This window comes from Sturnus vulgaris, chromosome 5, assembly GCF_052056855.1.
Source record: "Sturnus vulgaris isolate bStuVul1 chromosome 5, bStuVul1.hap1, whole genome shotgun sequence".
Classification (NCBI taxonomy): Eukaryota; Metazoa; Chordata; class Aves; order Passeriformes; family Sturnidae; genus Sturnus; species Sturnus vulgaris.
Window position 1 is genome coordinate 2,183,979 of NC_142247.1, and position 18,022 is coordinate 2,202,000.

An 18,022-nucleotide genomic window follows, 5' to 3' on the forward strand; every position below is an offset into this window, starting at 1 on the left:
ACAGTTGTACAACTTTTATTCAAAGACAACACTGATTTAAGAATGTATAATTTTTCATCATACTCAGGAGGAGGTTGGTGATAACAACTTGGACATTTTTAAGCTGATGGTAACATTTCTGTTGACTCCAGTGGGAGGAATGTCCCATTCTGTGGCTCTGAGAATGAAAAGGAAAATCTGTGCCCAGAAAAAGCCATGGGTGCCCTATAAATCCTGACCCACTGGCTTTGGGTAGGCTGGGACTGAATCCCCAGGTCCTGAGCCTGGCTGAGCTTGGAAATTGGATGTCAGCACTGGAGAGCAGCTGGGGATGAGAAGGATTTGTTGGGTAAAGGGACAAGACCAACAATTGCAAATGCAAGGAAAAGTGAAGGAAAAAAGAAAGGGCCTGTCTCACAACCTCCTTATGATGATAAATGCAGCCAGTGACCAATATCCTACTGACCTCAGCAGGGCTCAAGCTTAAACCTTCGATAATTTAATTGACTTTTAACAGCCAGAGATAATTGTGCCAGTCACGTAAAACAATGATTTATGAGTGATGGAATTCACTAGCAACAGTTGTGAGCAGATTTCTGAGTGTGTTAAAACCCAAACCCAGCGAAACCCAAAAGATTTAAGGACTGCCCTACACCAACTCCCACTATGGGGTTTTTTGGAGGGAGATGTGCATTCATTTTGTTGTTGCCACTGAGAAGTTGAGCAAAAATAAGATTAAACACACACAGCAAGCAGCCTGGAATCTCTTGGTTAGAGGTCTAAAAATACTGATCTCCTCTGTTCAATCAGCCACAGAGCTCAAATAGATTCTTGCTTACTCAGAAGGGATTTTAGTAGTGTAAATTTTTAATTATTGGGCATTAAATAATTTCTGCTCATTTTTCACGTTATAATGATGCTACTTTTGATTTCATGATTATATGAAAATTATGTCTAGATCACTTGGTTCACAGCTTCCACCAGTAAATTAAAGGAGAAGACTTAAATTCTAAATAATGAAAATATACAGAAAGAAATATTAAAAAGTGGAGTATTTTTATTTTTTCTACCTTGTTAAGTTTAGAAGTGACATTAAAAAAACAATAAAGGACTACTTTCAAAAATTAAATTTTACAAAATATTAAGTTTCTGGAGCAGCCACAACCTGGAGTAATTTTGTTATTTTGTCAAAGTACATTTCCATTTAGATGAGGAGCTTTTCCTGCAGAATTAACAAGAGCTATGGCAATACCAGCTTTATATTAATGTGCAGATTAAATATTAGAAACCTCTGCAGCTTATCATGTTATCTGTACATTCATATGTACTGCATACCTAAACTAGTAGTATTTATTTTCCATCCCCAAAGATTTTTTACCAGTGAAATCCTAAAGTTAATTCCACTAAATTATTCAACACACCTCCATCCCCTGTGATTAGGGTAAACCTTTTAATGTCAGGCACATAAGAATTAATTTGAAAAGCAAAAAAATACACCCTAAATGCTCTTTATGTAAGGATGCTTCTCCAAGGAACACTTCAAGAGGCAATAAAACAAATGATTGACACACATTTCTCAGCAAGAATTGCATGTGCTCTGATAGTCCCAAGAGGCTTTTGTTTCTTAGCATTGCAATTATTTCCTGAATGTTCATAAATATTTTAAACCAACTTGTGTGCAAAACAAAAGCGTTTGGAGCATTAGCTGGTGTTTCATGTGTTATTCCATTTACTCCACAGATTAAAAGAGAGGGATTGATGTCATCTCGTTTTCCTGACAGAAGAAATGGATCTTGCTTTACTTACAGGAACACTCTCATTCCTAGGCCCACTGAAAATTTGGATGTGTTTTTCTACAGACCTGCTCTAACTCAAGGAAAATCAGTCTCACAAATCCCTGTGCTGCAGATGTTGATGTCTGCCTGCCAGGTAAGACCTGGGAAAAATGCTTGGAAAATAAAATCTTAACCTCAGTACCACCTGTTTTGTAAAACCCTAAAACTTGGACCCGAGACCATCAGGAACTTAAATTTCTTTATGTGAATTAGGCCTTTTTGGGTCACGGTCAATCATAAGTATCTGTTAAATGGTTTATAAAATATTTCTGGTTCTAAGTAGATGAGTGGCTTTGTTAGGTATTTTCAAGAAAACAATCAGGTGTTTACTACATCCTTATAAAATATTTACAGACTAAAGTATTAAATATACACACATACACAATGAGATGTGCACACAGTGACCCTATTTTTACTCTTTGGGACTCCTGGTTGTATCCATTCTCAGGGAATTGTTGTTTTTTTTTTTTCAGAAGCAAAATTTTTACTGAGATCAGGAGGGCATAACAGCAGCTTTGAAAAACAAATGTATTTGACATCACACACCAAACAGGTGGGGCACAATCAAGCAATTTTAGTAATAAAACAGCAGCAGCAGCAGTGCCAGGCAATGAACATGGAAATAACCAGGACAGAAGAAGCCAGGACTTATAATGAAGCAGCAAAAATTGCAAAGACAGCAATGAGATGGATATAATGACCACTGTAAGATTAGCTTTTTAAAACCAAAAGGAGTTGGAGCATAAACAGACAAACCAGATGAAGCAGGGTAGCAAATACTTTGATACCCACATCCTCTCCAATCCATGTTCCAGTACAAGAAAATTAAATCTTCAAAAGCTTTGACCCGTTTGAGAACAAAGGCACCACACATTTCTCATGTCATAGAAATTCACATTGTTTACACATTGCATATGGAAAAACAAGTAAATCACTTACCAAGGATTAACATAAAATGCCAAAAGATAATCAGTCCAAAGGCATGAGGGTAGCAGAGTTAGGAAAGCAAATACACTTCTACGCCTGTGAGCATTAATAAATAACATACATAAAGATGAAAAAGTGAGGAGAGTTAGTAAGACAAACAGAAATCAGGAGATCAGCAAATTCTGTTTTAAAAATCAGCTAAACCCAAAATTCCTACTTCTTACTTACTTCCTAAGACTATTATCAGCATCCCCAGAATTTTTACTCCTCAACCTGCAGGATTTTCAACTATCCAACACAAAATTCTATATGGTCAAAATAAGTATGTCTTATCATATCGATTCAGGCCTGTTATTCCTACTTTTCACAGAGAGTACAGTGGGTAGGAAAATATCATGGCCAGATTTCCAGCCATTTCATAGGTGGTATTAAGCTTATTTTCAATGTTTTGAGATCTTCAGTACTGATATGGTTTGTTTTTCTCACAAACAGCTATGATAATCTCCCCTGCTGGTTCCTGCAAGTGGTCCTGTGGGTATCAGAAGATCTAGACCAGAGATAAATTCAGATGCTGCCAATATCTCTTAATACCCTTTATTGAGTCAGATTTCTCAAGGCACCTGTATAACGTTTTGCAGAATGCTTTAAATTCTTTCCTAGGTTTTCATCTAAACATTGCTTGAACAGTTCTTCTACCTGTGGTTTCTGTGAATAACTATCTACCACAGATTTTACTGTGGCTAAAGGAAGTATGAGTACAAAATCATTCTAAACTTCTATATTTGCAAGCTGTTTACCAGGTTCTGCTGTGCTTTAAGTCAAGAAACCCACTCAGGCCTGTTCTACCTATTGGCGAAATGGGCTCCAGGTATTTTGCAAATACAAAAAACGATTAAACTTAAACAAACTTGGCTCCAGTAGAGGCTTTTGGGTTTTTTTTAGCCAAATATACCCTCAGTGTGTTTTTTGCCCATCAGAAAATCTGCTGCTTTAAAGGTGAAACCATCCTTCTGCAGCTGTTCTAGAGAGGAAACACAAAGTGAAATTTCCTTGTTCAGCATCCCTGGCTCTAGTGAAGCTGGCACACACTGTGTTTTCCCTGACAAATAAATGTAATCATCTCTAATCTCAATCTTCCAAGCACTGAGGAAATCTTCTGCCCATGCACTGAAACTCCAAGTCATGCTTTAATGAGTTTTGCTGCTCTAAAGGGCAGTGCAGTTTCTGCAGGGCAGCTGCCCCAGGCTTTGGTAGGAATTGTGTGGCTCAGGCAGAGCCAAGAGCCCTTTCTGGTTAATCAAATACCACAACAACTGCAGAATGAGACTCTTAAGGCTCATTTGTTGTTTGAGTTTCTATGGGGCTGGACTGAGAATGGAATTAGGTTTTCCCTGAACTGATCTCTGGTGCCACACAGGTTTCCATTAGGCTTGGGAGGGAGAAGTGATGAGGTTTGCTGGAATACTTCTCTTTCCTTTAAGAAACTCCACGTGAGGCTTTTACTTCCTCTTGCCTGCAAAGGCACAAGGGATTATTCAAGCCTGGGCTTCTTTCCTTGTCAATCCTCACAGGAATTTTCCACACTTTATCAAATCACTGGCTAACATACTTGCAAACTGATTTATATTCACAGACTAGGAGCTCTGACAGCTAAAACAATTGCTTTTATTCAACATATGAAAAATATGTAATTGGCTAATAAATACAATACTGTTTATTTCTGCAATCATGTAGTCTTTCACATCCTGCTCAGGCATATGGAACAACTTAATTAAAAGAAGGAGATGCAGAGATTGCTCAGATCCTGAAAACTCTGCTGAGCTTCCCTTAGGAATTAGTGGGTATGCCCAGAGCTCCCTGACTAGATCCCTGGAAGGAGCCAATCCTCCTCCCTGCTTTTAGGGCCATATTTCCCACCTGGCTGCCTTGATGGATTGTGAGTCTGGCCTTGACATTAGACAACAGGGGCACACAAAACAGCTCTCAGAGAAATAAGGACCATAAGGTAAGGACACACTGCCTTCAGTTACAAAAAAATTTGTGGAGATATCAAGCAGGAATGATTTCCTCAGTTTATATTTTTATAATTTAATTTATGTATGTATACATATATGCAGATAAACACACACACATATATATACGAAATCAAGCAACAAAAACTTTCACATCCAAACCTATTAACTCCCTTCTCATTAAAAAAAAAAAAGAAATCCTTTTATGGTTTTAATAACATCTGTTGCCAGTTTAATAATTTAATTCAAGCTTGGCTATTTAATTAACGTGAGTGTTTGATCTTCTGCCTGTTTTGCCATTAATACAGTCCAAGCAAGAGAAGCTGAGGGATGGTTTCATTTGTACTGCATGCAGCTGGCTGCTATTAAAGCTAAACCAAGCAAGTGAAGCTTGTTTAATATCCAGTTAATTAGCAGCACAGTGAGATATCGACAAGATTTGCTGGGCTTGTTAGTTCCATTTGCAGGTTTATTAGCAAAAAGCTGCTGGTGCTGCAGTGTCAGTGCACTCAGTCCCTGCCTTGCTGGCAGCCTGTGCAATCCTGGAAACACTTCCCTGTGCACCAACTCTTCTTTCCAACTTCTCAGCTCTCAGCAAGGCTGACCATGGGTGTAAAGGCACATGTTTTCTTCTGACCTGCTGGAATTTTTTCTTTTAAATCTCTGTGTTTGGATTTGCCTTGAAAGAGAAGAGGTTTTTTAACAACACAACAGAAAACCTTGGGTCTGTGATGACCACTCATTGATTATCTAAATAGGGATGGAAGTGACCACACTGGTGCCAGTCAGGTGCTCCCAGAGCCTTTTATTTCTACAAAAGCTAATCCTACAGATTTGCTTTGTTCAAATCCTTCTCTTCAGCTGATGATGACAGGGACGATTTAGAGTGCCTGCAACTCTTGCGAGTGATTTTCTAGAATAGTAAAACATATTTGGAGGTTTGATTCTTTTTTAATTTTTATTTTTTTTCAACAGCACTGAACATTAAGTTACAGCATAGATTTGAGTTGGTTTGTCCTTGTTTTCTAACATAAGGAAATATTAATTAAAGGCACTGTATGAAGACAGTTGGTAATAAATCATCTACAAAGAAGCTTACTCCTGGATGCAAATATATGGAAGTGCTAATGAATTTATAGATCAAGTTTCTACAGTTGTGTTATTCTAGTAAATATGGCTGTAAGGGAAAGGAAAAAAAATAAATCCTCCCAAAGCACATCTATTCAACTTGGCTGACATGCAAATACATCATTGCCTACTAAAAATAGCAGGTGACAGAATGCATGTCTTCAGTCATCATTCAAAAAATAAAATATATTCAAGGAATAAAATACAAAATTCACAAGCCTAGTAGCTTTATCCTAAAGAGGGACAGCAATGACATTAAAAATAAGCACTTTAATATAACAGATAACATTTGCCAAAAAGCAGAGACGGGGAAAAAAACAAAAGCTTTGCTTCAAACACTCACCAGTTATAGGGGAGCTTTCCATCTCTCTCTAAAGATGCAAAATTCACAAAGGTCCCAGCCCCGCACTCCCTGTTCCAGGAAGATCATTAGGTAAAAAGTTACTAATTTGGGATTCACAACACTTGCAAAGAACTTGATTTAACAGAGAACTCTTGGAGAGGCAGGGAAATGCTGAACACTCACATCTAGACTAGGTCTGAGATAATCTCTGCTGAACATAACTAAAACCCCTTAATGTAATAGTGCAAAACCAATAAATGTTCAACAGCACTGAGATCAAATTGCCTAAAAATGCCTCAAAAGAATGAAATTCTCAAATGGACCAGATTTGTGCTTCCATAGCTTGGCATTAGCAATGGTTTCTGGTCTCAGGTCACAGGTTAAATATTTACCTTTCTATCCTAAATATTCACCATTCTCCCTCTGAGGAGAAGTTGTTTAATTGTGTCCTTTTTACAGGAAATTATAGGTAGTTTTGAGTTACGAAAATAACTGCAGGGAAAAGGGAAAAAAAAAATCCTGAATAACATTCCAGTAGTGTCTTTATCACAAGTGCATTATTTTCAGCTATGAATTATAAACTAACTTGACTACTTGCTTGATTTAAGCAAACAATTGCTTGCAGCTTCTTACTGGATTTAGTTTTAAAATTTCCTTCTGGGGTGTTTATCTTCTGTGGCTAGAAGCAGTGATGAAGAGAAAAAGCTTTGGGCTGGCTGCACAGTTATTAAATAAGAAAGAGAATTAATTTAGCTGGGATTTTCACAGAGCCAGTTACTTGCAAAAGGGAAAAAAAATACATATAATGTTTTCTTAAAAAGATAACCTGAAACATAAGTGTGATGTGGTCATCTGTTGCATGGAATACAAAGATAAGACACAACACATAAAATGCAGCATCTGCTACGTTGTTAAGTAAGATTTTTTGCAGAGTTTTTTTTACATGAAATCATTTCCTTTCTTGACACAGTACAGTAAATTAATATATTACATAGATTATAAAAGGACAAAGACTGTGACACCTTCAAAACCAGAAGTTAAACCAATTATCTAGGGTTTGAGGAAACTTCCACAGCTCACACAGGCCATAACAACCCACACTAAACTGAACTGTTGCAGGTGAGGTTGCCTAGAAAAGGAAATTTAATTTCAGTATTCAGCTACAAATGATTGGTGCAGACTGGCAAATGGTGAGAGAGAGAGACTTTGTAGAAAATGTTATCTGCTGGTGACAGAGGAGGTATGGCTGACACCACAGAAGGCTTCAGGCATCAGGACTGTATTGGTTTTCAGCCTTTTGTACCATTCACCCACAACCATATAACCTTTTATACCACTCATCCTACATGCCTTCCACCTGTGTGCCCTGACTCCCCTCTGGGACTGGTGAGCACACCTCAGCATCCCATATTCCATAACCTTCACCACTGTCCACTTGTCCTCACCATTCCCAATCACCACAAACTCTGTGCCCACACATTGGCATGGAAAAATCTCCTGTTGCAAACCATGCCAAAGACTGGCAAAGAACCTCCATGTCCTGCTCAGTGCCCATTTGCCTCAGATCCCAATTGTCCTTAATGCCTTTTGTAATAGCTGATTGCCCTTATGGACTCAATCCTGCACAGCTCAAAATAACCCAAAGGTTGAGGCTTGTCAGTCAGGTCAAGAGAGAAAGGGGATAGAGGAGATGTGCTCAACAGCAAAACAACTCTCTTGGAGACATCCTGTTCACAAGCACCTCGAGCAGTGATGCCTTTAGTTTGAAGTTTTCCTGTTCTCCCTGGATGTGCTTTTCTGATGTGCTGGGGTGATGAACACAAACCAGTCCTGTTCTAGTTCAGAACTCAAGGACAGTTTCTCCAAACTTCCGGCCCTGAGCACAAACTCCGTGGAAAGGTGGAGGGTGGGTTCATGCAAATTAACCAGAACCTATAAAAGTGTAAGATTTTGACCAACCCCCTCCTTTCCTTCCATCTTGGAGCCATCCAGGCAGGGGCCAGGACTGTGGCACTGCTATTGCTGGGGTGTGGCTTTTGTAGGCCTCACAATAAATACCCATTTTATTCTCCTTAACTCTGTGTGCAGCCTCTGCTCCAGCTCCCCAAGGCATCAGCAGCACCCACACACAAAAGCATTCTCAGCTGAAATTATTGTCATGATGTGCTTATCATGTCTGAAGATTTTTTGTTTTTTTGTTTGTTTGTAATTAGCATCAATCTGGACTTACCTGGCCATTTGCAGGTGTTTTCTCCTGAGAACAACAAGAGTGACCAGCAGCAGTCCAATCAGGAGGATACTGAGGATGGCCAGCACAGAGATTACCACCACATTGGGGTTCATCTCAGTGACTGCACATACAGAAAGTGACTCTCAGTTATTCAGTTCAGAAGCACTGACATTTTTGCTTTGCTCCGTTTTTCCCTGAGTTTTGATAATGCTATTTTTAAAAAATTTATCTCAAAGAGCCTGGAGTGTTAGAGAGAGAAAAATACCACAGGAGCTAAAGGGAGAATTTGAGTAGCTATTGCTCTCAGAAAATTTCCTTGGGGAAATGCCTTCACTCTGGCATTTTTGCTAAACTTTAACATGTTCTGATTTATTATGTTCTTCCTTTTTAGCTGACATTTATAACACAAGGGTAAGGTAATACAAGATACAGATATTCATCAGCATCTACGTCTCCAAAGCACATTTCCACTCTGAAGTTGTTCTTCAACAATACTCAATGCTTTTTATGCTGCAGAAACAAAATAATAAGCTGGGGTTTTGTAATATACTGGATTGAAATTACTTAATTACTCTGGAAAATGACATGGCCAGAGTTCCTCCCTCAGGAGCCTTTTGGCTGTGACTACTGAAGATTCTGCAGAGCCCTTTCTTCTCTCTTATTTCTTTGCTGGATGCAGAAAGCCTTAGCAGCTCATGAATGTGATTTCCCTCTTGTTTGGCCTTGGCTGAGAAAACTTTTTCTCCAAAATATCATCAAGAGGTACCCTGATGTTTTGTATTGACACCACAAACAACACCCCTGCTTTCTAAAACCCAGTACAGAATTGAGCCCCTAGTTTATGTTTTTCCAAGTCAATTGGGGCCTTTTCTAAGGGCTTTCCAAAGCTGCTCCCCCATCCCATCCCATCCCATCCCATCCCATCCCATCCCATCCCATCCCATCCCATCCCATCCCATCCCATCCCATCCCATCCCATCCCATCCACATCTGGCAGCCTTTCCCTGACACAACCAACCCCTGGGCCCAGCATTACAAAGTGCAGCTTTAGAAAGCAAGGGGAAACAGATGTAGCAGGGTGGGGAAGGAGAAGAAAGCAGGGAAGTGCTGCTTACCCATGGTGGAAACTGCAATGAAAGTGGGGATGCTGGGGCTGTTGTGGCTGAAGGTGGTCACACTGCAGTTGTAGGAAGTGGCAGGGGTCAGGCTGGAAATGGTCACAACATGTGAAGAGACAGTGACAGGTTCCTGCAGACGTGGGGAAAAACACACAGGAGTTTGTCTCTCCCATAAATGCAAGAGCACAAATCAGTGTTCCTTATATCTGAGGGGTAAAGTCAGAGCTGGTGAGAGAAACCAGCACAGGAAAGGTAACTAGGGCCTGCCTTTGGCAACAGGAAAAGCAGGAAAGGGGAGAGGAACAGGGGTGAATGCAGCTGCAAGAACACCCCAGAGCTCTCCAGGGACCCCAGAGCCTTTTGGGGAGGAAGGACATGTGCCCCAGAGAGGGCTGGTCGGGCACAGGCTTGGCAGGAGAAAGCACTGAGACCCCCAGGACATGCCAGAGCTGGGCACAGCTCATGAGCTCTGGTTTCTAAGCCACATAGACAGGAGGAAAACCAAGTTATTTTTACTCAAAGAGCAGCCAAGGCAGTCACAAGCTCTGCCATGAATGAAATCACAATTCTGATTTGAATGTCTGTCATCTCTGCCTGTGGGGCAGCTCCTCTGGGTGTGGACACCTGTGAGCCCTTTTGAGTGGACAAGGTGAAAACCAAGCTAGAGAAAAATCTTTTGGTAATAATTATGATCAAACACCCTACATCTGCTTTTTTCTATCTGGCAGAAACTCTACATAACATATTTCTACAATGTGTTAATTACTATGGCCCTTGTGAACTCTTTTGTGGATTTTAAATGCTGATAGAGCAACAGAAAACAAACACAGCAAGAACAACACATGCATTGAGTTAAAGAAGGAGATCCTTAAAGCCCTGAGTTTTCTGGATTGTGCAGCAGAACCAGGGGTGGGTTACAGTTGTAAAAACAGGGACACAGGTTTAGAAAAGAAAGAAGGAGAAGTTTATGAATGAACCCACTCCAGGTGGAGAATGCAAGATGCTGTAACAAGTCCCAAGCACTGAGTATTTATTTGCAAGAGCCTGTTGTCAGTCATGGCCTGATTCTAAGCTCCTGTTGCAGAGCAATTCTGAGGTGCTTTATGCAGATAAAATCACACACACACGAGTGTGAGGGAGGAGACTTTCATTGCCTGAGCTCAGAGGAGGAGCCACACTTTGGCAATTGGACTTGGCTGGATGTTTCCATTTTCCCCTCTGGGAAATTTAAATCAGCCAACTCAAATCCAAGACGTTCAAAATCAGAAAGCTGTTGCTTTTCATTTCACTGATTTAAAAAGATGCAGGAAAGGGACAAAAACGTTCATGTAATTAGCATGCAAAATCACAAAGAATTTTCACCAGTCTACTTGGAGAGCACCCCTTTTTGCAGCTCAGAAAGGAGCCCTTCCCAGTTTTTCATGGAGACAGAAAAGAGAGTGATGAGGCTAATGAGGAGTGAGCTGACAATCTCTGTGCATTTCCCAGCGCCAGATGTTCCCATCAACAAATGACACACCCACTGAAACATCTGCCAAACGAAGCAGTCTTTTCCTGATGTTCTTAAAACAGATCTGCTCTGAACTGAAGTTTCAAATCTTCTGCTACTTTCCTTGCCTGATCTCATCACTGTTTTGAAGTGATGATAATGACTCCACACCTTTGCTATTCAGTGTGAAAAAGCAGAAATCTAGGCGTGCAATCCAAACTATCCAAAATATTAAAGTGTATGTAAGCATTTTCTTTTCCTTTAGTCATTGTCTGTCTCAATTTAAAAAGAATATTAAATAATTCAGACAGGTCTTCCATAGGATTGAAGAGTGTGCAAGTCTTTTGTGGTAATCAGTGGTTTAAGTAGGTAATTTTTCACTTCTTTCTGAATGATTCCCCATTAAGTTTCACAGTGCACATGAGAGAATAATGTTTTGTTGTGTGCAATCAGAGTGATTCATTAAACCATCAGCCAAAGCACAAAGCAAACCTCACATGTTGCACAGCATTGAGTGACAAGGAATTAAAACTACTACTGCTCTCTGTTTTTCACTGAGCAGCATTACCTGTTTAAATACTATCTATTTAAATTGGTACAGGTACCTGACTGGACAGAGAGAAAATGAGGGTCATATGTGAGGCTCAGGAGGTGGGGTCTTGAAGGAAAGACCCTAAATAAAATAAATGCATGAGGAGCAGCCACATTTGCATAAAGGCACTCTTTGAACAGCAAGGAAACTCCTGCTGAACTTCAGTTCACAGATCTCAAAACCAGGAATAAAGTATTGCAGAAATAATTAGATGCTGTATCAGAAATCTCACGGCATCTAAATTAGTCTATTTTCCCCATTCCTTAGGAAGCTACCTGACCATTTTTCCCTTCTTGCTCGTTGGCATTGCCTTAGTTTTGTGGCCTGTTATGTTTTTCATGATGTGTCAGAGCCAATTCCACTGACACTGTTGGATGCACTTAGTTTCTCTCCAATTCGTTCTATAATCCCCTCAATAAGACAGAGGCCAACCTTAATATTGCAAAACAATGAAAATATTTTAGTTTTTGAAGTGTAGCTTTAGTAGTTTAGCTTTTGAAAGTTTGATTCTGGGATGGAGACTGGACACCAAAGAAGAGACACGTACCTGGACTTTTGTTTCCTGGCCAGATCCAGCCTGCTGGCAGTAGACTTCAAAGAAATCAGCAACTCCTTCTTCCACCCACAGCAGAGTCACAGAGGTCTGAGTCTTGTTGACAGCAAACAGTGATTTTGGAGGGGCTGGTTCTGGTGTAAGAGTAAAATCTCCTTTCATTAAGCTTATCTTTACGTTTCCAGACAACTGAGAAAAATGAAGAAACTGAAAGCAATGCCTGATGCCCTTCCAGCTTTCATTTCCTTCAGATCAAGTCTACCAATGTAAATCCTCTCATGATGACAAACTACCAGTGTAAAATGGGAAGATGATGAAGTGTGTTGGTTTTTCTTCTCTATTTAAACTGTTCTCTATTTGGACAGATGGATAATTACTTCACTTCCCTTTTCAGCAGATCTCTTCTTTGAGGATGATCAGTGGATTCTATTAATAGAACAATGTTAGCAGGAACTCTTTCAGAGAAGATCACTGTCCACCTATTAGCAACACATTTGGCCTGAGAAGGCTTTTCTTCACAAGGCCTGCCCAGGAGAAAATAAAGAAACAGCTTCCCACAAGCAGAGGCTGCCTGGGTTCCTTTAATTGCAGCAGAGGAAATATTTAGCCAATTACCAGGTAAAAAAAAACAAAAACACAAAAAAAACCCTGTAGTATTTTTTTTTTTTTTTTTCCTTCTGACCAGCATTTAAGGGCTACTAGATCTGCATTGACTTCCATGAGTTATAGGAATGCAGAGGTCCAGATCTCCAAGAAGTCCTCAGTTAATTACTTTGATTTTCATTGCTTTTGTGCTAGATGAAGTGACACTAGGCCAACAAATACCAGAGTCTGTCCAGCAGGGGACAACCCTAGATAGATGAGGCTGAGAGATGTTAGGTCTAGGTGATAGATGGAGGCTCTCCTGGGAGTGATGGTACCAGAAATGTTGTGAAATGTGGATGGACATGGTCCCCATGTCCAGTGGCCTTGGCTGCTGCCTCCAGGGCCATCTCCCTGCCCATGGAGCCCTGTGGAGGTCACCCCTCACTGTCACCACACCCAAACCAACCTGGAATGGAAAGCACAGAGCAGTAGGGAAAACCTTGAGGACCAGGAGAGGAGCAAACAGCCCAAGCAAGTGCAAGTATGAGAGATGCTTTTTCTCCTCAGTGTTATTTAAACACCAATGATTAATCCTTATTTTCATCCTGATGACTCCACAAGGTGGGTACTGGCAATCCCCAGCTTTCCACACCTCAGGCCTCCTGGGCTCTTCTGCTCTGCCTTCAGAGACTGTAAAATTTGGGTTGTACATTTCTGAGTTATTCTGCACAGTTTTCAGATCTCCTATTCAGTGGATGTTTAATTAAAGCTGTAATTCTCAAACAATGACAATGATTTTGAGACTCTGACACACTGCATACAAAGGATGATGCACAAGAACATTCTGGGTTAATTCTTTTCCTTTCACAAATAATTTGTTATCCTCATTCTGTGAGATGCTGTCACAGGAACCTTGGCACAAGGGACTTGCTCAAGTAGTTATAGACATTTTGGAGACATATCTGATCCTGAAACAATCAGATCTGTGTTCTGGGGTTGGAGTCTGCCCAAACCATATTGGCATTATGGAAAGAGGTGGGCAGGGACTGAGGCACATTCACGTGTGTCACAGGGCTTGCAGTGCACAGATTGTCCCAGTGCTACACAGGAAAGTGTCCCTCTCCCACAGCTGCACACATAAATCTGCTTTGGACCCAGAAACACATTCCACTCCTCACTCCAGGTAAAAAAAAATGGTCTCAATTAAAATTCGAGTTTTGAATTTGGGCAGCTTCCCCAGCAAATCCTCCTTTTGCTTGCAGCAAATGGCTTGATTTTTCTGCAGGTGGAAAGTTGCCAGGATGAAGCAAACATCGTGGAGGGAAGAACATTTGGCAGGAATGCTGAAGTGACTGCCAAGTGCTGAGTCGTCTATCACTTAGAGTCAGTTTCCACTACTGCTAATTACAACTCCCATTGCTCCCCTGGAAACAGAGAGAGGGGAAAACCTCTGGCAAAATATCCCCACTTTTGTCTATTCAAAGTTCAAACATCAGAAAGGAAAATCAACCCCACACCCAATTGTCTAGAAGGGATTCACTGGAATGGAATTCATTCCACTTTCTCTTTGTTGTCACTGAAGGGCAGAATACCCCTCCAAGTTCAATAATCCATAATGAAAGAACAGGAAGGTACAAGCATGCTGCAGGGTGTACAAAAAGCATGTGGGTCTGTCTGAAAGATAAAACTAGCTGCTGTTTTTAAATACCACCCCAAAACACTTGGACAGTGGTAACAGGGGGTAATACTCACTCCCCCAACATTCATCCACTCAGTCAAGGAACAAATACACACACAAAGCATGGGGAACACAGTGGGTATGGTTTGTAAAGGGAAAAGGAAACTCCTGGAATTTGTCTATGTCTTTCAAATATTGCCTTTGGTAAAAAGACCTGCAAGAACTTCAGGTTGTTGTGTCTTCATTGTTTGCCTCAGCACTGTGAGTAAGAATTCTGAGAAACATAAATGGGCAATGGGTGTTTCCAGACCTCTAATCCAATTAAAAATTATAGAGTCCTTTAAATTCACTTCTCTCACAGTGACTCACAACAGGATCATTATTCATGTAGAGAGGATAATCCACTCTGAAATTACAAACTCTTCCTTACTCACCTTCTCAGTGGAGCTAAAGCCTGTAAAAGCAGTTTGGTGAACTTGGAAATTTCAGTGTTTTGGGTACCTAGGGCTCAACAACTCCACATACATTCAGAAGAGAATTAAAATTTCTTAAGGTACAATGGTGCAGTGTCCAGTGTCCCTCCCAAGTAAGGAAAGAAATTAGGTACAAAGTTATGTTTGAAACTCTTCCATTAAGGATCCAGATCTCAAGATTTATTTTTCTATGAGTATATCTCACATCTTTCTCTTAAAATGAAGCTGGGTTCCACATTCACGAATCTGACTATTTTTATAAAGAGTGCTATCATTAATTTATATTTAAGGGTAAATTAAAATTTCAGGGTGTTGAAAGGCCTTGCAGATGTCCAGGGAGAGAGGAGGGGAGACAGGAAAGTAGACCAAGTGGCAGAGAAACATAGAAATAGGCTTGTCAGAAACAGGAAGGTAGAAAGGAAAGTTCTGCTTTTTATTGAAGAGTTCATCTGTGAAGCCTGAGTTGCCATTCTCAAAACCTACACGTGTTCAAGACATTAGGCAAGCAACTGTGAATTGGACTCGTTCTCTCAGCAAGGCACTAAGTGATTTCCACTCTCCCACTTCCACTTAAAGTCCAATTGTGCCACTCTTGCTCGTCTTGAGCAAAACCATTTCAGGAGAGCAGCTTCAGAGACAGGCATGGGAGAATCATCACAGCAAGGTGAGGTGAAAATTACAGCAAAAGAAAAGGGCTCACGGTTACATAACTGAAATAAAGAAGGTGCTGCATCTGCTGACAGAGTCACTTTACAGGAAAATGAGTGGGATGAGTTAATAATTTATGAACAAGCACTCCTTACCCAGTTTCACAAGCTGGGGCATGGAGGTGTTGCTGCCTCTTTCAGTACAGGCAGTCACGGAGAGGTTGTAAATGTCCCCTGGAGGCAAGGTGAGCACTGCAGTCATCACATTGCGTGTCACCTGCACAATGAAGAGACACCAGCTGAAACGTGGCACAAACCATGCAACTGCCTCAAAAAAATATCAACCTGCTCGCTCAAAATACTGCAGGGAAAGTCCTGTGCATCACAGCCCATGTCTTCTGTGTGCTCCAGACTCGTGACATCAGCCAGTTCCCACTGACACCAACCACGAAACCAGAAGAGCACAATGCAAAAACTGCATTTTGGCAAAGGCTGCACTTTCTATGTGACCAGGGAAATTTAATTTAAGGGAAAAAGTAAATTCTCCCTCACACCACTGAGAACATCTAGATTACTCAAGTTGTGTAAAATGCCAAACAAGACATGGACTTGAGTCTATTGCAATTTTAGAGGAATTTAAATCATGTCAGACACCTCAAGAAGAGCACACAAGCCATGTGTAGGCAAGCCTTTATAGATCCTACAGACCTGAAAATTAAATCTATCTGGGCAAGTCTAACACCTCTTGGAGACCTGGTGACTTGACAATAGATCTCAGGGTCTGGCTTCAATTATCTGCAAGTTCAAAACCAGATCCAAAACAGGTGAGTCTCAAAAGACTGAGAATAACTTCTTCCTTTTATTTTAGGGTAATCTTCCCATTTCTCCAAAGTAAAGGAGAAGGATGCAGAGATAGGAACAGCCAGTTTGCAGAGCACTTCTGGAATATTTATAAAGGGCCCATTCAGGAATCTCGTGCTGGTTTCCACAGTCACTTAATTCTCAGGCTGAAGCTTTCAGATGCAAGAGAAACTGATGGTTCTGAATAAAGACCAAGAGGGCTTTGCACATAATTTTCATCACTTCTCTAAAAACTGATCAGTTCTCTGGAGTCTTGGGAAATGCACAGGGGGCAGGAAGAAAAAGTCAATATTTTCTGTCAGTGTTACCTATTTATTTCAATAATGCCACAAGAAAAGCAATCATATTAACGACCATAATAAAATCATATTATGATATTACAATATAAGTGTGAGCTTTAAAGGAAAAAGTTCCTAAAAGTGACTGACAGAGCTCGGGAGAACAGGCACACCCTGATGTCTGCAAGCCTATACCCATATTTATCCATATGAACAGAACCATAAAAGTTAGCTATAAATAGGGTTTTTGCAGGATTTTCCTAAAGAGTACCCTCTGGGTTCCCTTGTCTTAGAGACAAACATTCATAAAGTCATCCCTAAAGCTTTTATTTATAGATCTACTATATTGTAGATATCCTATACTTTTAATCTTTTGTTTAATCTAAAATTATGTATTCAGTTTTGGTTTTAATTTATTTAAATTTTCATAATAAATGTTTATTTTATATTTATTTAATCCACAATTTTTATATTCAGTGAAGTTGGATGGTAGAGAAATCAGATTTTTTTCCTGAAAAAATAATAAGCTTACAGAAAACATGATTTTTTTGAAGGAAGAGAAGAGAGGGAAATAATTGTGATTTTTTTTTTTTATTAAATTGATAGAATATTTTATTTGTAGGACAAAAATTAAAATCTAGTTTTCTTCCTTGTTTGAAGTAAGAATCCAAATCCTGAAAGTTCCTGCTGCTCAGAAAGATCAGTTCTCCTAATCAAATAATTAGATTCATGTTGCAACAAGCTCCAGATGGGTGCACTCTTGCATCAATCTAATGAAAGTTGGATGTTCCACACAAATCCAAATGAAAATTGGTGATCAATTTGTGATTTGATGATCAAAATGCATTTCCAGTTTTCCACATGCTCGAGAGAATGTACCAAGCACACACCTTTAGCATCTAGCAAGTTTTCTAAGTGCACACATTCTGGGTGAAATCCTCATCCCATCAATTAGTGGAACTTGTATTCAAACATAAAATGAAGAACACAGAATTTGTGAGGATAAAGGCAGAAAACAGGAAGTAAGAGTACTTGAACAAACTAAAAAACCCTCAGCCAGTTGTTTACTCTTTTAATTAATAAATAAAAATGGAAAATACCATACCTGTATACAAGAATGCTCTTTATGTTTTACTGTCTGAAGCTGAGAAGTTTTTAAGCTCCTTTTAAATGATCAACACCTTCACTGGATCTCTAGAGAAACACTTTTTCCACTGGCTGTTTTGAGAGCTCAAATCTTTGGAAGTGCATGCTGACACTGGGAAATAACATTTACTGGCTTCTGCCAAACTTG

At 40.0% G+C, this 18,022-nt stretch overlaps 1 protein-coding gene across 2 annotated transcripts in view; it reads right to left on the reverse strand.

Annotated features, from left to right (window-relative positions):
• The window catches only part of PTPRO (protein tyrosine phosphatase receptor type O), a 142,460-nt gene that overhangs the window by 14,695 nt on the left and 109,743 nt on the right, over window positions 1–18,022 (reverse strand). Inside the window, exons 12-17 of one of the 2 annotated variants that reach the window (XM_014870063.2) lie at window positions 15,746–15,866; window positions 12,201–12,340; window positions 9,570–9,702; window positions 8,455–8,575; window positions 6,225–6,293; window positions 2,754–2,837 (exon numbers count right to left, since the gene is read on the reverse strand). In XM_014870063.2, coding sequence (XP_014725549.2) covers window positions 2,754–2,837; window positions 6,225–6,293; window positions 8,455–8,575; window positions 9,570–9,702; window positions 12,201–12,340; window positions 15,746–15,866 — 668 coding nt within the window. The remainder of the gene's footprint in view (window positions 1–2,753; window positions 2,838–6,224; window positions 6,294–8,454; window positions 8,576–9,569; window positions 9,703–12,200; window positions 12,341–15,745; window positions 15,867–18,022) is intronic. The other variant, XM_088164532.1, reaches the window with a different exon arrangement.